This window comes from Drosophila subobscura, chromosome U, assembly GCF_008121235.1.
Source record: "Drosophila subobscura isolate 14011-0131.10 chromosome U, UCBerk_Dsub_1.0, whole genome shotgun sequence".
Taxonomy (NCBI): domain Eukaryota; kingdom Metazoa; phylum Arthropoda; class Insecta; order Diptera; family Drosophilidae; genus Drosophila; species Drosophila subobscura.
The window spans coordinates 14,444,489-14,469,914 of NC_048534.1; the positions used below are offsets into that span (position 1 = coordinate 14,444,489).

The following is a 25,426-nucleotide window of genomic DNA, read 5'->3' on the forward strand; positions in this document are numbered from 1 at the left end:
TAACTTACAAAAATAAATGACTCCAGATATCTTACATCAGAAACTTGTCAATAGTTTTCCAATTTCTTAATATCGGTTATAATGGGTTAATTGTTCTCTGTTCATGAACAGAAATCCTTCAAAATGTTGCTAATTATGAAATTGCTATAATTAATACAAATCAAATCTATCTAACGGGGACGCGCAAGAAATTAAAATTCGCTGTTGCCAACAACGTAACATTCCGAACACCCTTACGTTTAATTTGATGCCCACTTACGTTTTTACACAACTCTGTATTTGATATGTAGCAAATGTGTGTAGTTACTTACCATGTAAAAATAGACATTTTTGTTGACCTTTTTTGTTTTATTTTGTAAGCGGAGTCCTTAAGTGAAAAATAATTGATTCATCAATCGGATAAAAATATATCTTAAGCGCTGCCAAGGGGCAGCGTCTGCTTGTGCACACCGGGACGCCAATTGGCCGATAAACGCAAACGCAAAGACGCGATGAATGTTGAAACACAAGAATTCAAAATACAAGAACAAACACAGGCTACCTTTTGGTAGCTGAACTGAACGCGCAAAAGCTGAAAAGTTGAAACATGTTAGTAATACTAAAAGCAAGCAGCACGCAAGACCCGAAACCTGAATAGTACCATAGTGATATAATTATATATATGTACAGCATTACATATGTATGTACATGCATGCATATGTGTGTAATTGTTTGCTAATCGTTGAAACTGGAAAATAAACATTAAACACTCACCCAAGGTACGAGAGAGCATTGATTTTTCATCGAACGCTTAGAGAGGCAGAGGCTGCTTCAGCCTCTCGCTGTAGTTGTTGTAGTTGTTGTTGTTGCTTATGTTAATGTTGTTGTTGCTGTTTTTGTTATGTTTCAGCCTTTACATACAACTACGAGACACGACACGTCAAGATGGCCGTGCAGCTGAAGCATAATTACCATCATCTGCCACTGACCATCACGCCGATCCTGTGCCAGCCAGTGCTGAAGCCGGCTCCAATGCCACCGAAGCCGGAGGCGCCCGATCTAACGTTTCACTGCATGTGCTGCTCGGAGTACTTTGTGCACCCGTTGGCCCTGTACCAGCACATGAACTGCCGGCATCCGAATGAGCCTGCACAAGAGCAGCAGCTGGGTGAGTGCCAGGAGCAGCAGGCGGAGGAGGGCGAGGACTACAGTTGGATATTCGAGCCAGTCTGCGAGCTGGAGGAACAGGAGCAGCAGCAGCAGCAGCAACAGCAGTCACAGGAAGCTGCCAGCGAGGACAGCGACTCCTCGGACGATGACGACGACAGCGACGATAATGACAGCTCCGATGACGATGACAGCAGCTCCAGTTCCAGCTCCAGCAACTCCTCCAGCTCGTCCAGCTCCATGCCCAGTTCCACCAGCAACTCCAACACCCAGCAGAGTCAGAGCCAGAGTCAGAGCCAGGAGCCCATGGACTCCTTAAGCAACGGAGGCTCCTACGCCGAGTTGGGTTCCGCGCATCCCATGAGATGTTTACTTGCGGGACCGCATCCAAATGAGTTTCATCTGCAAATGGCAGACTCTCGGGAGTCCACATCGATTATTCTGCTGCAACCATCGATGAGCATAACTCCGCTCAGTGCACCCGTGAGCCTACCCCATCCGCAACAGCAGCAGCTTCTCCCTGCCCAGCCGCCTCCACCCATGAGCATCTCCATGGAGCCTGCTCCCATCAAGCGACGTCGGGGTCGTCGCAGCAAGGCGAACAATCCGATGCTCGAGTCCGCCATGGCCGCGAATCCGGCGGCACAGAAATGCTTCCAGTGCTCGCACTGCGAGGCGAGCTTCCCCAATGCCGGCGATCTCTCCAAGCACGTGCGCTCCCACATCACCAACAAGCCCTTCCAATGCTCCATTTGCCAAAAGACCTTCACCCACATCGGCAGCCTCAACACCCACATAAGGATCCACAGCGGCGAGAAGCCGTACAAGTGTGAGCTCTGCCCCAAGGCCTTCACCCAGTCCAGCAGTCTGATGGTTCACATGCGATCCCATGCCGTGCGCAAGCCCCACCAGTGCGTGCAGTGCGACAAGGGATTCGTGAACTACACCTCGCTGCTGCTGCACCAGAAGACGCACACGGCGCCCACGGAGACGTTTGCCTGTCCGGAGTGCGAGCGGGAGTTCAAGGCGGAGGCGTTGCTCGACGAGCACATGCGCATGCACACCCAGGAGCTCGTCTACCAGTGCGCCATTTGCCGCGAGGCTTTCCGCGTCAGCTCGGAGCTGGTGCAGCATATGAAGAACCACATGGGCGAGAAGCCGTTCACCTGCTCCCTCTGCGATCGCTCCTTCACACAGTCGGGCAGCCTCAACATTCACATGCGCATACACACCGGCGAGAAGCCGTTCCAGTGCAAGCTGTGCGACAAATGCTTCACGCAGGCCTCCAGCCTCAGTGTTCACATGAAGATCCACGCGGGCGAGAAGCCCTTTCCCTGCCACATCTGCGGCAAGTCCTACAGCCAGCAGGCATATCTGAATAAGCACATCCAGAGCCACAATCGTGCGGCAGATCCAGTCCAAGGAGTGGCCTCCGCCCCGGTGCCCATGCAGCAGCGGCACGAGACTTTGGTGTGCATTGTGTGCGGCTCCTTGCACGCCGACGCGACCGCTCTGGCATTGCACGTGACCAGCCAGCATGCGGCGCTGTTGGACAACATCAAGCACACGGCGATGCCACCAACACCAACTCCGCTGGATGGCAAGTGCAGCCAGCTGCAGCAGCAGGCGTACATGCAGCGTGTGCAGTCGATGCTGCAGCAGATGAACCAACAGCAGCAGCAGCTGCCGGCCATGGACTCCACCGGGGAGGATGAGGAGGAGCCCGAAGAGGAGGAGGATCCCGAAGAGGAGGACGAGCCAGAGGAGTCCCTGCCAGAGGCCGACGAGTGCCCAGTGCCCAGTGTTTCCGCCTCCGAGCAGGAGACTGTCATGGACTCGGATATGTATTACGAGGAGTTTGCCGACATGGACGTGGGCTGCCAGGAGGAGGTGTGCGGCGACTATGTCGCCAATGAGGAGGAGATCTGCACCGAGGAGATTGTCTAAATTTAAGGAGCTTAAGCAACGTTTTCCCGCATACATTTAAAAGGAATGCGAACCGGTTGCCCGACTTCTGCTCAACATTTGGGAGGATGCGCGAACCGTTTGCATTTCACGCCTTATCACATTTTGCTCATCATTGGAATCGTTATTTATTGGAATTTACTTACAGAAACTACTCAGCTCTGTAACCATCAACCCTCTGGTGGCATTACCACTTTTCATATCATCTAAGAATTACATTTAACCCAGAGTCTAGCACAGTCTCTTGGGCGTCTCTTTGTCTTGTAAAGGTATTACATTTAATTATCTATTTTGTTAGACATTAAGCCCCGATCTATTCCCCACGTTGAGCTGCAAGCCTCAACAATTCCACGCTGCATAATTCCCTATAAGCATTACACATAGATTATACATTGTAAAGTCGCCTTGGAGCACAACCCCTGAAGAGATTACATTAATCGTTACTGAAAAAAGAAACACGTGCATTTTAATCCTTAAATTCTAGTAAAAGTTCCCAGCCCACTGGCTGATCCCTGATCGTTCAGGTCCAGCGTTGGATCCGTTTCGGCAATGCCAAACATGCCCGCCAGCAGATAGCCGCCAGCCATCATATCATCCGGCTCCAGCTTCTCCGGCGGTGCAATCAGCTCATCGTCGCCTTGGTAGACGTAAGGCAGACGCAGAATCCAGTAGGCGCTCTGCGATAGTCGCGGTGGCACCAGGCTGCCCAACGTGAACGTGTACTTGTCCTTGCCCATGCACACTTTGGGATCCACAATGATGTTGACCGGCGCCTTGGGCGTGACCACATGGATGCGCATCAGCTGGGCGAGGTAATTCTTTTGGGAACGGCAGGGACAGGGATAGTACAGGGGCATGTTGGTGTGCACCATCTTGCTGCAGGTGTCCCGCTCGATGTCAGCTCCGCCGCGCAGCACACGGTCCGGACGGCACATCATAAAGCGGTGGCCGCGCGAGCACTCGTACTCGAAGCCCACGAAGATCTTCAGCACCATGCGGTCGCCGTGCTTGCGATATCTTTGCTGCTTCTTGCTCATGTGTGGCTGGTGGGAATTGTGATAGTGCTTGGGTGCATGAACGAGCCTCAGCTGGACGTCCCACGGCAGCAGGAAGTTGGCGCCGGAGAGAAATCCGCTCTGGAAGTGCTCCTGCAGGCCCGTGTTGTGGCTGTAAATGGAACTGGGGCCGACACAGGCCAGCGACCAGCTGGGAAACAGCGGCAGGAGTCCAACTTTACTCAAGGTGTGCACCAGTCCAGGCAGATATTCCGTGGTGGAGGTCAAAGACGGGGCCGAGGTGGACTCCTCGCAGGGTTCCTCTTGCTTCTTGGCGGGTTCCTTCAGCTGCAGCACCAGCTCGTTGTTCGACTCAACGCTGGAGGTGGCGCTGCTGCTGGATTCCGCCTCAGAGGTGGAGTCCGCTTCCTGCTCGAAGCACGGCTCCGATTCGTTCAGCGAGACGCCAAAGCCAGCTATGGACATGTTCAAATCCGAACCAAAGGTCGGGGACAAGGGCTGCGAGCAGCCATTGCTCTCTGTGATGTGCTGCTGCTCCTCCTCATCCCCAGAAGGCAGCTCTTCATCCTCCTCCTCCGGCTCCAGTTCTGCATTCTTCCTCTCGGCATGCAGCAGGGGAAATGCAACCTCAAATGCCGCTGCCCGATAGTCATTGTTGGACGGCTCGAAGATGGGCAACTTGAACTGCTTCACCTTGCCACAAAGATTGCACATTTTGGCCATGTGCTCGTAGAACTCGTAGTTGGCCTGCTGCAGGCTGAACGGATCCTCCCGCCTGCCCTGCGTCCTGCCGCAATTGCAGCTGGAAACGTGAATCACGCCACTGCTGTGCTTGTCATGCGGCATATCCCTGGGCTGTGTGCACGGCTGCGATCGCAGGCTGAGCTGCTCACACTGCTGCCTGCCATCCTGCCAGTGCCTGAGACAAATTTCCGACATTTTGGCTATTGCTGCCGCAGCCGGTGGGCCGCGTCCCTCCTCCTCAAAGGCGATGATGGCATCGGCCAGCAGTTGCTGGTGCATTGAGCTGCCGTAGATGGCTGGTGCAGCCTTTTTGTATGCTGCTATGCCAAGCTTGAGGCCAATCTCGCAGAGGTGCGCCCAGAATCTGGAAAGTACTAGAGTTAAAGGAGAAAATCTCGGATGCCTCCACTCACTTCTTCTCATAGTTCAGGCTCTCATCGAAGGTCTGCAGAAAGAGGCGCTGCAGAGATTGAAAAATTTTACATTTTGTAACCACTTTTCAGTCATTTAACTCACATAATCCTCGTTGCGGCTGTGTTCCTGTGTGGCTGCGCCGGGCAGCAGCAGCTTGTGCAACTCCCCCATGCAATCGTGCCACTCGTGCGCGCTGAGCAGCTGCAGCTGTCCTTTTTGGGGCACCTGCTTGAAGGAACCCTCGTCGAAGCAGCCAAGCAACGCGTCTTGGATGTGCCTCTGTAGGAAGTGCCAGGCAGTGTGCTCTTCCTTGTACTGCTGCTCCTCGTAATTTGTCTTCTCAAAGGACTCCCCATAAGACTTGACAAAGCCCTCGAAGGGTGCCAGCTCCAGCACTTCCAGATCATCATCCTCTTCCTTGACATCTACCTTGCGCATGTCCAAGTTAAGCAATTCAATGGACTGCAGTAGCCTGTCCGCATGGAGCTCTTCGTGGGCATTGTAGAAGACAAATTGCTTGTTGTTGGGCAGCGCCAGCAGAGAGCTTGAACTGCTGTTGGTAATTATTTGATTGTGGCGCAGAAACTCGTAGATGCTGTCCTCCGTTTGGAACTCGCAGGCGGACACGCACTCCTTGGTCGTGGCATCGTCTTGGGGAAAGTTCTCGAAGAGGAACAGAATCCTTGGGGTGCACAGGCGGCACTTCTCGCCAAGCAGTGCCCCAGCAGGGGTCTCCTTCAACAGACTCGGCAGAAACTGCATTAGATGCTGTTCTCTGGCGAACTTCATGAGCTGCAAAATGGTCACCAGAGAGAGGTCAAAGGTCTGTCCCGTCTCTACGTAGACTACAATGTGGCAGACGTGCAGGGCCAGTAGCATCATACGCAAGAAACGGCACTTCATCCGCTCGTAGAATTCATCAAAGTCAAACGACGCCCCCTCCTGCTCCATGGTTCCGTCTATCTGCTGGCCCAATATAGCATCGTCGAAGGTCGTTTCGAAGTGCAGCAACAAAGCGGAGGTGCCTGGCTTATAGTAGCACTGGCACTGCCCGTCGGCAGGTTTATGGTCTCCAGAAGGCTCCATCCGAAAGGCTCGCATTTTGTTTGCCAGCCCACATCGTGATCGGCCGATAATTCCAACGACCACGAGCGACCGGCCGAGCTGGTCCAATTCTTGGCTAAAATAAATATAAGCGAATGTTAACGGTGATTACTGTGAAGGTGCAGTTCTTCTTACGCCACATGCTCCGGTATGTTTGGATATGTCCAGGTGTAGTAATCTTTCAATCCCATTTGAAATTTTATGTTCCGGTTTATGTTCAGCAACAGCAGCTGGCAGCACTGCACTGCCTTCCCTGATTGCGTTGATATTCCTCGATTTTGATATTCCGCTTACAATTAATTGTTAACCGGAGCTCTCAGCACTGTAAGTATGATTTTTTACGATAAATCAATAAATTTCCTTACAGATTTGACAATTTTAAGAACTGATTTTTATTTGATTATTCTTAAAATACGCTTTCATTAAAGAAGGGCCCATCAAACAATGAACAAAACTCAGTTCTTACACGGTTACTACGCATTTGCTACATATGAACTACATGAACTACTACATATTTATGTAAGCTGGAAATACCGCCAGAACCTTTGAAATATACCGAAAAATACCTACGAGAAAAACGAACTTAACCCACTAAACTCCGGTGTATTTAGAAAGTGAATCCGCGGAAAACAATTATAATCTGTCAAAGTTTAATGTTTTGCAATAAATTAGGAAGAAAATGCTTTATTTGTGGGTGCTGTGGAGCATGAGGTCGACAATGAGAGCAGCGCAATATTGGATAAATATTGGACATAAATGTCATCAAAATAAAGGCTTGCGTCTAAATATGTTTCTGATATAATTATTTTATTTTATTTTTTTTTTTTTTTGCTTTCCAATAAAACTCAGCGATAGAACCAATAGGTTGAGGCAGAAATTGTAATCTGAAAAGCGGCCGTTGGGCATTGGGCAGCTTAAAATAATCATAAACATTTATTCTGGAATAAAAAACTCCAAAATTGTTTTTCTAAAGCAATCAAATTTTTATTGTAAACTTTTCATTTGCGTTTTATAAATATGTTCCTTTAGCTCTCCTCATAGAGTGTCTTATAAGTCCTATAGCATGTGCTCGCTCGAGTGTATGGATGTGATTTAAATGAGAATTAGTATAAGTAGGTGCGTGATTAAGTTTATGCTCGAATTGTTTAATGCTAAGGTGCGATGATTAAGTGTTATAATAGTATGCAAGTAGCATTTTGAAGAGACGTTTTTTAATACTTTTTCGAACTGATAGAGAGAAGCAGTGGCATATTCTGTGTGTTGATATCCAGCTACAATTGTTTAAATGATTTTAGCTTAAAAATGTTTAGTTATTAAGCACTATACCCCATTTCCCCCATTGCCTTATTGAGCACATTTAAAATACTTTTACGTTAGTTTTTGATTGACGGGAATCTACTAGAAACTACTACAAATATGTATGTAGGTGTACTCGTGGAGCAAAGAAGTGCCAAGTCCATGTTTTTTCAAGGGTATTTACAAATTGTTGGGTAGTTTTTTATGTTTATTCATTCGAGTCTATGGTTTATGCTGTGATTGTGGCTGTTCCTTCCATTTTTATTTACAATTATGGAAATTGTTTTGTGTCATTATGTTTAAAAGTGTGTCTCGAGAGCCCGAATCGGTGCTAGTAAAGTTATAAAAACAACCATTGTAGAACTCCAGAAAACAAAACGAAAACGGTATGATTCAAGTTCCTTGTTGCCAGGCTTTACTGTGTTTCTGCACCCAATTACTGTTTGTACTTGCTACACGACTCAGCACGTAAGCTTTCCCCTACTCCACGTTTGGCAGTGAACCTGAGCTTTCATCTTTGTCTTGGTGACATCTCAACTACACACAATTCTTTTTATTTTATTTTTCGTTTGTATTTAATATTTAATGGATACATGATGTAATGGTACTTTAATCGATTAAAAGGAGCACCCATGGGTTAAACAACCAGAGTAACGGTGAGCTCCAATCTCTCTTTCTTCTTTGCTTCTTTTCGATTTCAATCAAGCTAAACACATTCGTGTTTTTGCTTTCAGGCCATTGTCTGTTTGTTTTCATTTTATTATTATAAAATATGTTTTCATCACAAAATCGATGAATCGTTCATAAGGGCTAACGATCTGTTTAGCGGTGACTTAAATTAGACACAACTTCGAGTCTATCAACTAAGGTACACAGAAAAAACATCGAGACAAGTTGCGAATGGGTAAAATTAAAGGTTTTTGTAACTGAATTCCATGTTCTTTGATTTTCAGGCTAAACTTAGGTTCCTAATTATTTATTGTTTATCTGCATATTTAATGTGTAGTTCTGCGCTGAATGATTTACCGGGTCTGCAGATTTACAGCGTCTTTGCGCGATCCAGCAGGTCGCTGATGAACTTGGATATGTCCGATTGCGGGCGCTTGCAGACTGATAATAATCTCTGTGAATGGAAGACCACCACCAAATACATAAGCATCGGATTAGAAACGGTTGGACGGGGCAGCTACTCACTATAAGATGAGATCTCCTTATGTCGTCTGTGTCCATGTCCAATATCTCGTCAATGTCCACATCAATGGCTTCGCTCTGGGAGGGTCGGAAGTATTTCGATGTTAGTCGCAGAATTAACGAAATCGTGCTGTAAATGCTTACCGGTGGATCGAAGAGCTTCTGCAACTCATCGTAGAGCCACATCTCCACAGCGAGGCGCTTGCGGATGAGACTCATTTGATGTGATCCATATTTGGCAGTGAGGAACTTCTCCCTGCGCTCCTTCACCTCCGCACCCTTCTCGTTGAAGTTGACGCGTAAATTTGTGCGATTGGGGGATCGCTCACAGTCATTCATCTCCAGGCCGCACTGCATTTTCCTATTGATTTACGGGACACAAGCGTCGTTTATTGAACTTTAATTAATCGCCTCTGCCTGTAATTGAAGAAAACATTTGTCAATGGCTGGCTGATTGCTTCAAATTGAAACAAACTTAATAGTCTGCATCTGTGCGGGCCCCGCTGCCATCAGAGTTCAGCTTTGCGCATGCGTCACACCCATTTCTCTTTCACAAACGGACTCGGACTCTGCCACCTGAGATGCAGATGTGATGCGAAGACGGCTGAGACCCCCGTTGCTGGGCCTAAAGGCTTTCTCGAATTCCCACATCCATGAGTCACCGTCACCTAACTCCCTGCTCTTTGCTTCGGGTCTGATTCATGCATTCCATTATACTTTACACGAGTTTGTTCGTTCATTTTGTGTAATTTATCCATGTTTGTCCAGGAATTGTGATGACATGCGAATAGGAATAATTGCTCACATGTCACGTGGCTGTGTCCTATTTCACCCTCGCTCTCATATACACATAGGTAAATATATCTACATATGTATGTATATGTATGTATAATACGTTTAACAGTTAATTAAATTAACGTGAAATGTATGGTACTTTGATTTCGAACATTTGACTTCTGGGGCCGCTATAAATGGACTCCGCGAACATTTGTATCTGTTATTAACAGAGGCGACAGAGGCTTTAATTCAATTAAAAAAAGTACGAATCCTATATTTGTAAACATATATTTGTAGAGACATCAATGGACCACATTTATTATAACATATTGCAAGAAAATTTCGCTGAAATCTCAGTTTGAGCCACATGCACACAAATAAATTACGAATTTAGAGAATTTAGGCTCTCAAACTACACCGAAATGGTAAAATAATACCATCTGGCCGAGTGGCAAGCAGGGGGAAGTTGTGGCCGAGCAACAGCTGAGAGTTTTCCGCATAGAAAAACAGTGTAATTTTCCGTGCCGTGCGAAATCTGATACTGTTCTTACTTAAACCCTAGAAGTCATGAACAATTATCAAGCGAATGTTTAACTTGTCACTCGCCTGTCAAGCGGCAAACTGGAAGGCGAAGTGGAGTACGAATCGAAGCGGATTGCATAGCTCTGGAATGTATTGTTAGATTTCAACTAGGAGTTCCATTTAAATTTATTGAAAAAACCCTCCGAAGGGACTTCTAATGAAGATCTCTTTACCTCAATAGAAAATATAACATCGTATCTCTTATGAAAAAAGTTTCACAACGCTTAGCTCTGAAATAACTTGAAACGCGGCAACGTTACGATAATTGTGGGATCCTCAGTTATCCGAGGAAATTCCACAGATTTTCCCAAACTCTGAAGAAACGAGAGAAATAACTATTTGACCGAAGATTAAATCTGCGACGAGATATTGCGGATGGGATGTGGTGAAGGCTGTGGTGGGCGTAATACGAAGGTAAATTATACGAGTACCTTTATTATTATTTTGTGCTTGCCACATCTGACGCTGGGGCTTTGCATAAATATTATGATGTTGCAATGCCTCTAACAATGCGGCCGTAACATGCAACATGTTGCATGTTCAGCGGACAGCAAAAACAACACAACAACAACAACAACAAAAGTGTGTGCAAGGTAGCAGCGAATAAAATTGTATCAGACTTGGGCCCAACCACGTCAGAGCGTTGCAGAAACTTCCGGAATCGGTGGGGAATATTTCCCACATGTGGCCGGGAACCCAACACGGGGGCCTGGGCTGCCCGACAACTTGTATCATGTAATTATTTTCCTTTCTGTTTCTTTGTTTGTGAAAGGAAATGGGAGCCACTGAGCAGAAATAGAACCATCAGCCATTTCTGTGGCAGGCCACTGCAATTTCGGAATATTTAATCAACATCGGAATCGATTCGATTGGAACAAAACCTATGAGTGCTGGTAGATAGATGCACTGCTAGTATTACCAAATTTAAAATGTAAATTGGCACAGAGTTTTCACAGAACATGGCACACGTGCAACTGAAATTTCCAAGTTAATAATTTAGTGAGCAAATTCGTAACACAAAATTGAACCATTGAACCGTCTCAGCTGCTTTAATGGATATTTTTAACCAGATACCATGCAGAAAAAGTGCAATTAAAAATGGTAAATTTGATGAATAAAACTATAATTAGAATCGGGTCACATTTGAAACAAAACAATCCAAATGCTTTGCCCTTGAGAACCCACTAAATTCACCCTACAAAAAATGCATAAATAAATGCAAATCGCACGTGTCGTCATTTGGGAAAGACCTTTTAAGAGTTTGCCACTTTGATGGCTCCCCAAATGGATATTCCCTTTTTGGGCAGGCGCCAAACGCAGAGTGCAGAAAATGCATGCTAATTTCAAGGTAATTAATTATTAAATATGCATTAAAAACAGTTGCCAAACACTCCATTGGGAGGAAGCATTCACAGGGAATTTTGAATGATTTACAAATCATTTCGGACACTGCGTAATGCAGACTGTGGTTTAGCTTTGGTTGAAGTTTCTACCACAAACTTGCCTAATTTGCATTTATAAGAATTTTCAAGAAGAGTAAGAATGAAAGAGAAAAATGTCGATAAATAAATATAGAAAAGGGCAGCTGAACAACGACAAAATCCAGTTCACTGAGTCGCACCCAGACTAAGACTGGCATTAACCTACTTATAGGTAGAAACGGTCGATGCTGATTATATCTGTGAATCGGCTTTTGAGTTCCCCTCTCGAAGATTCATTCAAGCCGAGCTCGCAGCTATGCACAGGGAGGGAAAAGTGAAAAGTGAGGCTTTTATGCTAAAAAGCCTACAAAGAGCCAGCGATTGTTTATGCAAATGCTCCATGAGCCTCTAAAACTTCCAAAAAGATGAGACAAGTCAGAGCTGAAAATCCAGTTTAGAAATATTTTGTGTAGAAGGAAAACTTAACAGCTTTCAGGCCTGGCTCCAACTGATATTGTGGAGAAGCTAAACCTGGGCGCAGCTTCATGACATAAGCCTGGGTTTGCTGATATTTGCTTACACTATAACTAAATTGCCCATCAATCGCGTTATTCAACTGCCGGCTTATCAGCCAGACAATCAGCTTATAAGCTACAATAAATAGTTATTTGAGTTACAGCTTCATTTGAATAAATCGTGGCATTACATGGGTGCTACTGATAACCCACAGCAGACGCTGTTATTCATGCAATCTCGGATTGGATTCATACATATTTCCTTTGTGGTTCTTTTTCTATACTTTGCACACAGCCAGCTGGTGATTGATTGGTTTGGCTTGATTGTATACCCCGTGGAGCACACGCCGCTGTCACTTGATCAGCCTGAAGATCAATTTCTTTCTTCAATTTCTTTGGAAAATAACTCACTTGGTAGAGAGTTTTATTCTCCAATAAGCTCAAATATATCACAAATGTTTGTACAACAAAATGCTGATCCAGAAACCGTTCAATAACTATATTTATAATGAGCAAAACCCAAAACCTTGCAAGTTCTCGGGTTCCCAGCTGCGCAATCACCTCCACGTCTGGGGGCTGACTCATTTTGGTGCAGGGAGTACGTCGAAAAAGAGTCTTTTGCGGGCGGTTTGGCTCTTTTAATATTCAAAAGTTAATTTGTCTTATTGCTTATTCATTTTGGTTGGCCAACTTTGGTGTTTTTTGTTGCGCTGCGAATCCGAAAAGGGGTTAGAATCGGGCAACAAAAAAAGCCACCACATAAAATGCTTTAAGAGTCAACTTTATGGATAAATAATTACAAGAGAAAACACCTACGATAACCACGAAGATGCGAAGAAGTCAAGTAGCCGGGCCGAGAGGCCATTAGGTAGGCAGCCGCCAAGTAGCCAAGTGGCCAAGTAGCCAGAAAGCGGTTGTTGACCTGCCGGAGCCAGGGCCGGGAGTTGGGCATATTCAAAGTGCTTACTGGGCAGCTGCCAAAAAGCGAGTTGTCATGGAAAAATTATACGGCCATGGACTCCTCCTATTGAGTTGTTCAAAAAAGCTTATCCTAAATTACCTTCGGTAAATGTTTGCTTTGCCCACTCCGGCCGAGAGTTCTGGGTACTGCCAGTCTCTGCGGCCTACTTGCCGTGCTTTTCGGGGCGGAAAAAATCAAATAAAATACAATGAACTAAACTGTTTTTCCAGGCATTGTACACTATTTGCTGGCTAATTTATTGTTTACGCAATGTGTGTGTCGTTCTTTGCTTTCTTCGCTGGGCGCTTGCATAATGGAGACTGTGAAGACGCTCGGATAGGTGCGAGAATTCTCCGTGAATGATGTACGCAAGTGGCATACAGCTTTTGACGTCTATAAATAGATGGAATTTGTCATTGAGTCAAACATTTTGCAATGCGACATTTTCTGTGGGCTTTAATAGGGGAGAAACATTGTGCAAGACTTTCGTAAACAGAACAAATGAATGTTTTCCTGTGCCTGCGTGTCCGTACATAAATATTTATAAATAACAAAAGTTGTGATGATAAATCAACCCATGGGAACTTTTGGCGCATGCCACAGGACATGGCAGGTGGAGGAGTTAAATGACGAGAACTGACGAAGGGCTGAACTCCATGGCAGCCTATCTACCCGTTGATAACTTATTTATGATTGCCTCGTCGAACAACAGCGATTCTGGGAAACAATCAGGGCACAACGCTCCCCCTCCATCGCTACAACTACTCATGCAGATTCTATAAAACATATCATCCATTTATAGGGCCGAATGTATGTACATATATGTAACTTTGTTTACAACAGCAGCTTTATAGCTTCAATACGCGCAGGCAGACAGCCTTTGTCCATGTACACAGTCACTGCCAGCTGTGGGCACGGTGTTGGAGTTCAATGGAATGTGACACAAGTTCGTCTATAGATATTTGACGTATTTCAAGATCTAAAATACTTATTTATTACATATAACTTTACACATTTATTTTGAAAGATAACAAAGTTTGAGACAATTATGAGATTTGGTCTCGTTGGAAAGTGATTTTTGAATTCTAGCGGATAATTAGGCATTGAAAGTTCTTCCATATTGCTTTGGCATTTAAATAAACCCACTCAAGGGCAAAATCATTTATCATTATTGGCTTCAAAAATAATTAATTTCAATGGCTCGAAGTGCATATCAAATTGGACCCTCCTGGCACTCCTCGACTTGCACAAAACCTGGCCAAAATATTCGTATCTCAAACAAAAATCTTTCGCTACTTTTCTGCATAATACTCGAACATTTCCGTTTGCCAGATATAACTCCGTGTCTGCAGATAACATTTAATGCCAAACACGTCGTCTTTTTGCCTCAAAGAACCCCGAAAACCCACAAAAAGAGACCAAAACGAAACACACAACGAAAATTGTTTATGTGTAAACTTTGTTTGACGGAATCGGCAGAAGAATACTTGGGATTGGGGGAAGATACTCGCACGTTTGCTTTTCACCCGAATTGTGTCTTTTTTGTTTGTTTTTCGTGGGCTATTTCTGGCCTGCACAGGATGTTTTCGAATGTTCAAAGCGTTAGTGTTTTGATTCAGGCATTATTTATGACCGCTAACCATTTGCTAGTTTCAAGTTCATCGCTTGATATATTCCTGGAGCGAAGACAAAGACGTTTATCTCAATCGACCAATCAGCCAGCTGAATTTCAACAAGTAAACGGATAAAAGCTCAATCTTTAAATTGATTTTGGGAACGTCTCGAGTCGGGCCGAACAATAGAACCAACCAGAGATGAGGTCAAAGCCAGATTCAGGCAGAGAGGGGGATAAAAGCTAACAGAGATATGCCGGCAGAAGGTGTACATGTGTACATATTTATGTACATAAACACACGTACATATGTACATATCTCAATTTGTGTCTGTATCTCGCTGCAGCTGCAACATTGACACGTTCCCAGGCCCCAGCACCCCGTTAACATATCGATTGAGAAGACAAAGGCAAGAAAAGGCACAAAAAAAGCAAAATATGCAAACATGTCAGAATCGAGCGACGTCAGAAGCTCAATGTATCGCGTATCTGTATCTTGTCCGGGCTTGTGTTTATGTGTTTTTGGTGGCACAGCACAGTGATTAGACACAAGCGGCGCAAAGTGTTATGACTGCGAATAAAACCAGGTTACAAAACGCAGCAGACACAACATGAAGAAATTACAGCTGTCGACACACAATACTTGGGCGAAAAATTCGTTAGCTCCACGAGTGTGTTTGGACATCCAATAAAAAATGTGCTGAATGATGTAGTACATCAAAGGATGTTCATGCAGCGAAAAGTGCCCCACTCTGCCCACACTGTATATGGCAATAACTTTGAACATTGCTTTTGCTGCATTTGATTAGCTGGCCATCACGGCATCTCCGTCTGGCCGATGCTAATATCAATTGAAGCATGTTCTGTCTGCCCCATGCCCAGTCCCCAGTCCCCAGTCCAGTCCAGAGCTGGGGAGTGGAAGCGTGAAGCGCAGTTGCGTTTCGTTACGTTCCGCTGAGTGCGTGGCCAGAAGCGGCAGCAGCAGCCGAAGCCGCACACACCATTCCTCCCTGCCAATAAAAGTACCACATACGAGTATGTATTTATGTACATATGTACATACCATGCATAGCAAGTATGTATGAAGTTGTAAATATCGTATAAAAACAGAAAATAAAAACGTTAATAATAAACGAGAGGCAGCAACCACTGCATAAAATTCCAACGCTCAAACACGCACACACCGCCAGTTGGTTGGTTTCTGCTGGTAGCTAAGGCTTAGGCCTGGGGTTGGGATGGAACCTGCCACTGAGACGGGGACTGGGACTGGGATACAATACAGCAGGTGGCTGCGACAGGCACGCTTCTCCTGGACGCTTGACCGGCTTGAGATCTATCCACCCGACTGGCCAGCCAACCAGGCAGACTCATACAAAAAAAAGGTACAACTATTTTCCGGTTCTCAACTGGCAGGAAAGTTCTGGCCAGCCACACAGCCACTGTGGGCCAGGGAAATTTCTTCCACAAATTCTTACACATTTTTACTTAATTTAAACACAGCTAAAAATATGGTTTAAAGCACTAATATTTGTTTAAGATGCTAATAAAATTTACTTTTTTGGCAATGCTCCAGCGATCGGTTACGGCTTCGTCTATTTTCAAATTCGGTTGGATTTGATATTTTCAATTTTTAAACACTCAGAAATTTCACTTGAGGATATCTTTAATTTGTTTTCTTCTTCTTCTGTGGTCGCTGCCGCTTTAGGCTTTTCCACTTTTCCGCTGTTGTGACTTTCTGCTCAATGAAATTTTCATTTGCACCAGAGCACAATGAGGGCAACCGAACCGTGTGCCAGCAACAAAACGCAAACACTCACACACACCAACACTCACACACGCGGAACGCAGAGAGTTTTTCTAACTGTTTGTTTATGAGGCGGCAAGCGTGGAGCCTCGGGAGCTTTCGGATTGGAGCTGAGAATATTCAAGTTGTAGCACGCGCTGTTAAAAAACGACTGAAAGACTGAAACTGAAACTGCAAACGGAAAAGTTTCTGGCGGATACACACGAACGTCAGCTGCCCCAACATCGCTGTGCGAGAATAACAGTGCGAGAGAGAGAGAACAAGAAAGCTCTCCGGGGGCGATGTCGGTTGCTGGCTTTCAGTGGGCCGAACGCGTTGATTTGAGGGCCTACCCATGGACCGATTAATGATGAGTGGAGCGTGGCTAGCTAGTAGTACCGGCCCACATGATGGGCTCAAATGGTTCTAGTAGGATAGCTTCTGACATACTTACATACATACATATGTACATAAATATTTCGATTCTCTCTTTTTTTAGGTCTTAACTTAAATGGTTTCGGTAGACAAAGTCTAGCTGGGAGGCATGGGAGACTCGAGATCTGTAGATTTATTGACTTGCCAATCATCTTTGGTCTTTGGTGTTACTTGTTGATTATCGCAGCCACCTGCCACCGCTAGCTCGTGTTAGGTCATGCCTCAACGTTCTTTGAGCTTGGGTTTTCGAATAACTCAATTAAATTTCCATAAACAAAAAAAGAAGCTCGAGAAAATTCCGTTCATTGAACATTTTGATGTAGTTCTTACCAGTTAAGACCAAACATAAATATATTTAGCAATAAATGTAACCAATACATCCGGAAGTTCGCTGGTTAAAAAGAACTCTTACTTTATTTGACCCAATTAAAGAGAATTTGAGTCCGAATTGTCTTTGGGAATGTTCCTCCCAGACAGAATGAATGACCAGAATCTCCAGCTAGACGCTAGGCACCATTCTCCGTATCTGCAAGTACAATGGATTAAATATTGAGTTACAGCTGTAAGCAAGGGCTTTTAAGAACAACAAGATATACTGCGGGAGAACTCTACGCTAACGTAGGGCTGTATATAATATTCAGCAGGGAGAGACAAACGAGAACAATTTGTGTGCTAGAAGATGTTTGTTCCTCTTATTCTATGTACCAGTATTTACATAGAATAAGAGGACCTAAACCCTAATTTAAATATCTGTAAATATGTACATACATATTTATGTATACTTTCTTTGGTGTGGGGGACTGTTGAGTGGAGGGTTAGAAGCTCTGTGCATCGTAAAGTGACCGTAAACTTGAAACAGAACAGAGTGCTTCCGCAGAGACAGCTGAGAGCAACAGCTGGAGAGTAAGCACCCTAACAGCAGCGGAGAGCAACAGCTGCAGAGCAATCAACCTAACAGTCGCGGAGAGTAACAGCGCGCTGTTATCTTACATTCAGCTGTCAATTAAGCTCTTTCTTGATGGGGAATGGGGATTGGAAGGGGAGAGAGTGGATCCATCTTAATGTGACAGGTGACAGGAGAGGGAAAAAGTTAAGTTGAACGACAAACATTTACAAAAATCAATAAATAAATATTTGAGAAGCAGATCGGATGTTGACAATGTGTCGGGCAGAGCTCGTTACCGATTAAATTACCTTTCTCAGAATTGACATTAGATGTGTTTCGTATGTATGCCTAGGCTTGACTCGGTGTAACTCTTTCTCTTAGTCTTGAGTTCTTAGTTTATGCATATAAACTGCAATAATAAAGATAAACTAGGCAAAGGCCTGTGACCCTTGGCATGCGTTTGCCAGCGTTTGGGATTTGCTTTGGCCAAATCATTGAACTCTGGCTGCTGCCAAGTTCAAGAGTTCATCTGCAGACCCATCAGCAGCATCTCACACCCTGTCCCCATTTCTATGGCCCCTTGTTGCGCATTTGTTGTGTGGTTAAGCACTCTCGGCACCCGCCATTCCCCCATAATATCTGACACTTGAGGGTTCCTTGACGCTTTGGCTGTTGTATGAAAGACTCGCCTTTATGCTTGCCATTAATTCAATTTGGGCAACCACCCCCCCGGCCGTCTGTCTAGGCCACATTCCCATTCCCCATTCCCCGACGGCAATAGCTCCGAGAATTGCTCCAGCAGTCGCGACGTTGTCTGAGCATTTGAAAGTTTTCTTCGCTTTTATTTATTTTATTTTTCTCATATAATTAATGACTTCTTGGGCCAGCAGTTCATCAGTGCAGAGGTTTGTTTCGGGTTTGTCTAAACGCCTTTGCGGGGAATAGTGTTTGGTCGAAGACGTGCGAACATTTTGTACGTCATCACTCCCAATAAAGAATAGTTCTAGTCGCCTTCGTTCTTCACCAAAATTTGCCTTTTAAAAATTAGCACAGCAAAATAGTACTACTTGTTCCTAAAAGTAACACATTACACATCTCACATGTGGAACTTGGAATCTTTCTCTATCTAAGATCGGGCTGGTGGTTGCTGCTATGCGAGGCCTATTCCTTTATCATTCAAATGTTCGCAACTTTAAAACTTATTTATGTCAATAAACCCGACTATTTACTGCCTTAATTTATGTTACTTTTGGACAGCAAGTTTAAGCCAAACTTATTACGAACCCAATTGGCAGTTTAGAGTAAGGCTGAGCCAAGTGTCGAATGAAATTTAAAGGGTTTGGTTGGGTTCTCAACTATTAACTAAAAACTTGTAATTTCCATAAATAAAAACGCTTACTTCAGAAGCTGTTCTTAGTATTTGCAGCTGATGTACATTTTTATGTATCTTCTTTGTGAGTTTGTTTTGTTTTTGCCTTACCACGGCATACATTCATTCAGAGTTTATCTCGTTGAGCTTTTTGGTATCTAATAAATGAGCGGCTGGGATTTTCTGGCTAAAAACATAACAAGTTCTGTAGAGGCAAGGCCACACAAAGCCAACCACGAGACGAGTCTAACGAGGAACACACCTGGCAACGCAGAGAGCGAAGGCCCGGACCCCAACATGTCTTGTCAGTCAGTCACATCCCCAGACGCCCGTCACTCTGCATATGCCACCTCAGCTAGCCTTCTCTCCGCTCTTCTCTCTTCTCTCTGTGGTGCGTCTGGTGAAATTTCCATTTCCATTTCGCTAAACGTATGAAATTTACGAGCTTTTGGGTAGAGCGTGCACATGTCCTTTATGTCCGAATTGCTTTACGAGTCCTGTCAGGTGGGATGTAGGGGCGGTGTCTATACATTTTTCTTTCTGTCCCCTCCTCAATGTTATTGAACTTTGGAGACGGCCGCGGCGTCTCGACGTCTGTGACACGACCGTAAAAAGTTGCTCAGAGGACGCGAATAACTTTTTTAGGCGGCTTCAACTTAGCCGTGCGATTTGTAATTTGTGGATAAAAATACTTCTATTTGTTATCTCTTTTTCGACATAGTGGAAATGGATAGGTTTTTCTTTTAAAAAGCAGGAAACATCAAAAAACATATCAAAAGTAACTTAAATTCAAACATTTTGTATGGGGTCATTGCCGCTTTTGTGCTTTTCGCTGGTAAAATATTTATGTGCAGCAAATAAATACATAGTTACATACTTAGTAGTACATACATAGTACATACATACATATGTATGTACATATGTATGTATGCAAACAATGCACAGTGCACGTTTTGTGTCATTAACCCTCATTCAAGGAAAAGCGCAAACTCCCACAAGTCATGCAAACTCATGAACTTTTCCTGGAAAATGTCGAAACAAGTAGAAATATAAAAGCAAAATTCTTGAAATAGTTGGGCGGCCAGACAGAAACATTGCTGCATTGTCTTCGCAAGTGCTGCACATTACCAATTCCCGCAGAACCAAACATCGCCAGTCGCTCGCTCTAAGAGCAAAGTAATTATGGGGCAAACCCTAAGCGCTTTCTGTTGGGTGCTAAAAATAAACGAAAATCACTTTTTAGTTGAATGTAATCAGCGTTCAAACACCCCTAATGTGCCACGCCCTCCGTGCAGAGAGCCCTTGTATGGAAGGGTTCTTTTTGCTTCGTTCAAAAACATTAACATAGCCGGTGCCAGCCGCGCGGAGAGTGCATTGAAGCTGCAATATAAGCGGTGATGCCCTTTATACAAATATTTTCAGAGAACAAAACTTAAAAGGGAAAACATAAAGGAGAATTACATAGAAATTTGTACCGCATGGACAATAAATTCAGGATAAGTTGGTGGAGCTTCATCTATAGGGGTAAACACATTAAAGTATTCCCAACCAAAGGCTTACCAGCTTCAGGGCACTAAAATGTCGAAATTGTAACGTGTGCATCGAGTGCAATAGAAAATGCACAGACTCTTGCATTAGCACAGCCCAAGGTACATAAATATGTACAGCTACAAACATAAGCACACAGAGTACATATTATGTGTGTGCATGTGGATGCTTGCTGTACGCTTACAGTGCATCCTCGAAGAAGTGCACAAAGTGTCAAAGGAAAGAAGACTTCAAATATTTAGTAATTTCTTACACACAGATATGTTAAACTCTTTCTTATCGCTTGATCAATTCGCTTGTACATAATGTGATCTCCATTTCAGGTGTTAACAGTACTTCTATGTACATAAATGGCAACTCCAACACGCCCACTTGACTAGCGAGGGTGCCGCGCTGCAGTGATATACATATGTACATATGCAATGGTTTTTTGTTGTTGTTATGCTGCTCCCAGACTCCAGCATTTTGCCCACTTTATGACTCCAAATGCTTTTTTGCCCGCTCCCTCTGCTCCTTTGCTGCTCCTAACTGGGGGTTGGCACTGTCCCGAAAGAGTTTGCCGTTGGCTGCTCGCTGTTTTTGCATTCCCTTTTGTGCAATGTTCGCTCCGGTGTTTTAATGGGCAACGGGGAGTGCACGTGCACGAAATTGTGGCAGACGCTCTTTATTTTCATTAACATTTTTCAAGTTCCCATTGACCGCCTTAAAGCTGCAAGGCTGGACACAGCGCATGCGCCGTCTAACAGTGCACCCTCTGGCATTACAGATGGAGAGGTGCCGTCCCGGGGATGTGGTAATGATAGTCTAGCGCTTGATGTACATACATATACATATACATATGTACATTTGTATGTAAATCTGGTAAAAGGTTCCTATTCTGCAATGGGCTTTGATATGTTTTCTAGGACTAACTCTTTGTGGCTATTCGAATGTCCTCTCCAAAATAAGAACTAATTTAAGTTCACGTTCATCCCCTGCTTTAGTCCTCAAATCATCCTTGCAAAATGCTGAATTATTAAAGACTCCAGCAAAAGATAAGTTCGAGCTTTTCATCGATTTTCATTGCTGAGATATGAGAAGAGCCGAGCCGGCTGCACCATATGGTGACTGGAAAGGACAGAATGAGCTTTCCTTCGTTCGGTTTCCGTCTCTCTCTCTCTTCCCTGGAACATCCCGTTATCGATAAAAGTCCAGCCCAACAGCTGTTTACAAAAGCCCCAAAGCTTTCCCCGACTAAGGGTTGTGTTTTGTCGCGTTCACCCCCACAGCAAGAGAAAGTCAGCAATTTGCTAGGGACTTTCCATTGGTTTACATTTTAGCTGAATGCTGTATTTTTGTTTCGTTTTCGGAAAATTGTTTCAAGGCAACACAAAAAAAATACAGCCTGAAACAGTGGAAAATCGTACAATAAATAACAATCTGTGAACGTTTAGTTGTGACGCGGCAGAAGCAGATGGTAGTGAAAATTGAGGCAAACGCAAAAATCAATAAACGAGAAATTTTGTAAACACGCCAAGCCCTCGACCAGCCTCTGCGCTACTCCACCTGCTCCCCCTCCACACCAGGTTCGCCTCTCAAATGTTTTCCAATCTGCCGCTGGCTGCGTTGCTGCTGCTCGTCGCAGTGGAAGCAACGGAGTATGTGGTGAATGCGCCACAGGCCAGTCCGTTTGTGCAGCATCAACTGGCCAAGCGGATGGACCTAGAGGTGTGCATAGGTAAGGTGTCAGAGCACAAAGAATTTACCACACATAGACTCATGCTTCCACTTGATTCGCAGGCCACTTTGATGTACACAAGAACACGATAATCCGCACCGGAGAGTCCCAGGCGATCGGGGGCAAGTACTTGCAGGGCCTCGAGCTGGACACCATTGAGGAGTGCGAGCGCCTGTGCTGCGAGACGGACGCCTGCGATGTGTACATCTTCGAGCGGAAAGCCGGTGGCTACTGCTACCTGTTCGAGTGTGGTCCGCCAGAGAACTTCCACTGCAAGTTCACGCGGCACGCGAACTACACGAGCGCCGTGCTGACGCCCCAGCCCCAGGCCGCGCCCAGCGAAGTGGCCAGCACTCCACGAACTCCGTTGCCGCACATTCCCAGCAACAACATCTCGCAGCAGGAGTGGGAGCTGAGCAACCTCAAGCTAAAGCCGGAAGCGCGGGACAAGCCAACGGTGTCCACAGCTTCAGCTGCTGCTGCGGCGGCTGCCTCTGTCCCATCGGGTGTGGCTCAGCCAGCGGTTGCCCCGGTCCAAAGTGGTTCGTTTACTTGCAGCAATTCCAATGAGAGACTGTCGAACATTTACCCCTTTCTAGCTCCCATCAGCAGTTGCGGTCGCTTCCAGTTCACTTGCCACTCGGGCGAGTGCATCGCTGTCTACAACGCCTGTGACGGCATACCCCAATGCGAGGATGGCAGCGACGAGGGACCGGAAGTAAGTACCATAACTACTTCCCTTGCCCTTTCACTGGAATGTTTTGTTTGTTTGCTTTCAGTGCATTACCATTTCGTCACCGGTCACCAAGCCTCCCGGCAGCAACCCGGATCTGGTCAAGCCCCTGGCCCCGCAGCAATATCTGCCAGCTCCGCCCATGCAGCAGCAGTTGCAGGTTCCAGCTCAGACATTGCCCCAGCAGCAGCAGCAACATGTTATAGTTCTGGGCCCACCGCCACCACCGCCGCCACCTCCACCAATGGCCAACAATCGCGAGGATGCTGCCGCTTGGGCCAATCGCAAGATATTAGTCGATGGCCAGCAACAGCAGCAGCAGCAGCAGCAAATCCATTTGGCACAAGCACAGGGTGAAGTTTTGAATAATGGTAAGTAACTATAGGTAGTTAGTATACATAGATGGTTAAATAAATGAAACTAAAAGAAGCAAGAGGGAAATTCAATACTAATATTTTAAACATCAGATGATAGAATTATGTTCTCAGCTCTGATTTGTTTTCATATCTTAAAATTAGATTAATTCTGCCATTGAGTTATCTCGCATTAAGTGTTCCACAATTATATTGCATGAAGAGGAAAGTAAACTCAAATGAACTGAATTTCCAACTGGACCACCTACTGCCTGAGCGAATAAAAGATAACAACAGCCAGAGTTCCCTTAAAGGTGGAATTACGATTTCCTCCACAATTTGTATCAGTTATCTCATGCAGTAGTTGCATCTGAATAAAATTCCACAACTAGCTGCCAAGCTGAAAACTTTCCTATGCAACAAAAATAAGCAAAACAAGAGACTAATACAGATAGTAATAATTGCATAAATGTTTAGAAAAGATGTAAGACGAGTCGGTTAATGAACTGGCTGTCCGGGATCAAGCTCACCCTCCTCCACTCCACTGTGGTCGCCGGGTTGGGTTGCTTCTGGGAAACTGTTTCCATTGTGTGTAATGGGAGCTGGAGTCGCTCGAAATTAATTGACGAGTGTGAGTGTCTGTGTCCACTCGTAATTAATTCAATTAGCTGCTGCGTTAACCAGAGACACACTCTATAGCACTTCCTTGAAACGATTCAATTCTCTCTTGCAGATGAGCAGAGCCACATATTCAGCCACAAAGGCGGCCTCCAATTGCAGCAGGTGTCAAGTGGCCAGGGACAGGGAGTGGGACCGGGGCAGGTTCAGGTTCAGGGGCATTCAGCACAGCTCCAATTGCCCGGCTATGACAATAATCAAGCCATGGCGGCTGGCTCTGTGTATGGGATGTCGCTGCCACGCTCCGGAATGTATTTGTCGCCACCGCAGCAACAGCAGCAGCAACTGCCATCATCCTCTGTCCAGCAGCAAAGTGCGGCATGGCCACAGGCGCAGGTGCAGCAACCAGCTCCAATGGCACCTCAGAAACAAAGCCAAGTATACGGGTCAGCTCCAAGTGTGCCCGTCCCACAGCAGGCTATGCTGCCAGTCCTGAATGCAGCGCCCACACATGGCAAGAACCAGGGTGCCGGGGGAGCTGACGAGGACTATGATGATTACGAGGAGGAAAAGTCCACAGAAGCTCCCAAGAAAGTGAGAAATTTCCCATTTTTTTTTACTTTTCCCGAACTAACTCTAACTTTTCCACAGAAGCAGCGCAAGCACAAGAAGGTCAAGGCGAAGACCGCCGCCAAGGACCCCATAGAGCTAGCCCTCGAGCAGACTCAACAGCAGCAGCAGCAGCAGCAGGAAGTGCCCGCACTGCCCGTTCCTGTGGGGCCGGTGCATGAACAATACAAAATGATTCACGAGAATCTGGCTCTGGAATTTCGCGATCACGATGGGCACTCGGAGCGTCCCGGCGGCGCTGTGCTGTCCTTAACGTTCGGCCTGCTCGTGACCGCCGCGCTGGCCATCCTCATCGGCTGCCGCATGCGGACAGTGGGCCGAAGGGCTCGGCGTGTGGGCGGCAAGACACCGTACTCGCAGGAGGCGGATTTCCTGGTCAACGGAATGTACCTCTAAAACAGACCAGGGACGGGAATTGCGAATTGACTTTTGAGTTGTTCCATGGTAGTGTCGGTGGAACGTGTCGGTACATATAATTATGACTAGTACTGTAATGAGAAACATATTTTATATAAACAAATGTACGATTATATCAAATAAATGTGAACTTAACTTAAAAATTGTGTCTTCACTTTTTCATATAATTTCCTTTATTCTGTTTTTTTTTTTA

General features: G+C 45.4%; 4 protein-coding genes and 1 long non-coding RNA gene across 6 annotated transcripts; 2 read left to right on the forward strand and 3 right to left on the reverse strand.

The window, feature by feature from the left end:
* The first annotated feature begins 243 nt into the window (after positions 1–243).
* On the forward strand, positions 244–3,563 carry LOC117900363 (zinc finger protein 37). Its single transcript, XM_034810712.1, has 2 exons — positions 244–758; positions 890–3,563. Exon 2 carries the CDS (start codon positions 925–927, stop codon positions 3,091–3,093), a length of 2,169 nt encoding a protein of 722 aa, XP_034666603.1. The 5' UTR covers positions 244–758; positions 890–924; the 3' UTR covers positions 3,094–3,563.
* On the reverse strand, positions 3,539–6,679 carry LOC117900362 (protein SMG8). Its single transcript, XM_034810711.1, has 4 exons — positions 6,525–6,679; positions 5,388–6,465; positions 5,285–5,331; positions 3,539–5,235 (listed from the first exon to the last, which is right to left on the reverse strand). The coding sequence occupies exons 1-4, from the start codon at positions 6,578–6,580 to the stop codon at positions 3,585–3,587; spliced, it is 2,832 nt and encodes a 943-aa protein (XP_034666602.1). The 5' UTR covers positions 6,581–6,679; the 3' UTR covers positions 3,539–3,584.
* Positions 6,680–7,535: 856 nt separating this feature from the next.
* LOC117901445 lies at positions 7,536–16,703 on the reverse strand. The gene is made up of 2 exons (XR_004649319.1): positions 16,477–16,703; positions 7,536–8,693 (listed from the first exon to the last, which is right to left on the reverse strand). It is a non-coding gene; the product is annotated as an uncharacterized LOC117901445 (long non-coding RNA).
* LOC117901443 (protein phosphatase 1 regulatory subunit 14B) lies at positions 8,446–16,478 on the reverse strand. Its single transcript, XM_034812186.1, has 4 exons — positions 16,300–16,478; positions 9,021–9,293; positions 8,880–8,954; positions 8,446–8,808 (listed from the first exon to the last, which is right to left on the reverse strand). The coding sequence occupies exons 2-4, from the start codon at positions 9,231–9,233 to the stop codon at positions 8,725–8,727; spliced, it is 372 nt and encodes a 123-aa protein (XP_034668077.1). The 5' UTR covers positions 9,234–9,293; positions 16,300–16,478; the 3' UTR covers positions 8,446–8,724.
* Positions 16,704–22,024: 5,321 nt separating the features above from the next.
* On the forward strand, positions 22,025–25,365 carry LOC117900960 (low-density lipoprotein receptor-related protein 11). Of its 2 annotated transcripts, XM_034811536.1 has the most exons (7): positions 22,025–22,482; positions 22,545–23,024; positions 23,082–23,200; positions 23,262–23,586; positions 24,302–24,780; positions 24,838–25,232; positions 25,270–25,327. In XM_034811536.1, exons 1-6 carry the CDS (start codon positions 22,344–22,346, stop codon positions 25,210–25,212), a joined length of 1,917 nt encoding a protein of 638 aa, XP_034667427.1. In that variant the 5' UTR covers positions 22,025–22,343; the 3' UTR covers positions 25,213–25,232; positions 25,270–25,327. The 2 variants fall into 2 exon arrangements, with proteins under 2 accessions (XP_034667427.1, XP_034667426.1); XM_034811535.1 differs by having other exon boundaries at positions 24,838–25,365.
* Positions 25,366–25,426: the final 61 nt, after the last annotated feature.

What these genes read in the sequence shown, in the direction of transcription:
- LOC117901443 (XM_034812186.1), bottom strand. Translation starts at nt 9,233, where the DNA reads ATGCAGTGCGGCCTGGAGATGAATGACTGTGAGCGATCCCCCAATCGC. An exon ending in AGAAGCTCTTCGATCCACCG is followed by an intron (nt 8,955 to 9,020) that starts GTAAGCATTTAC and finishes CGACCCTCCCAG; the next exon opens with AGCGAAGCCATTGATGTGGA. An exon ending in TAAGGAGATCTCATCTTATA is followed by an intron (nt 8,809 to 8,879) that starts GTGAGTAGCTGC and finishes TTCCATTCACAG; the next exon opens with AGATTATTATCAGTCTGCAA.
- LOC117900363 (XM_034810712.1), top strand. Translation starts at nt 925, where the DNA reads ATGGCCGTGCAGCTGAAGCATAATTACCATCATCTGCCACTGACCATC.
- LOC117900960 (XM_034811535.1), top strand. Translation starts at nt 22,344, where the DNA reads ATGTTTTCCAATCTGCCGCTGGCTGCGTTGCTGCTGCTCGTCGCAGTG. An exon ending in GGACCTAGAGGTGTGCATAG is followed by an intron (nt 22,483 to 22,544) that starts GTAAGGTGTCAG and finishes CTTGATTCGCAG; the next exon opens with GCCACTTTGATGTACACAAG. An exon ending in GCAGCGACGAGGGACCGGAA is followed by an intron (nt 23,201 to 23,261) that starts GTAAGTACCATA and finishes GTTTGCTTTCAG; the next exon opens with TGCATTACCATTTCGTCACC.
- LOC117900362 (XM_034810711.1), bottom strand. Translation starts at nt 6,580, where the DNA reads ATGGGATTGAAAGATTACTACACCTGGACATATCCAAACATACCGGAG. An exon ending in ACAGCCGCAACGAGGATTAT is followed by an intron (nt 5,332 to 5,387) that starts GTGAGTTAAATG and finishes CAATCTCTGCAG; the next exon opens with CGCCTCTTTCTGCAGACCTT. An exon ending in AGCCTGAACTATGAGAAGAA is followed by an intron (nt 5,236 to 5,284) that starts GTGAGTGGAGGC and finishes AGTACTTTCCAG; the next exon opens with ATTCTGGGCGCACCTCTGCG.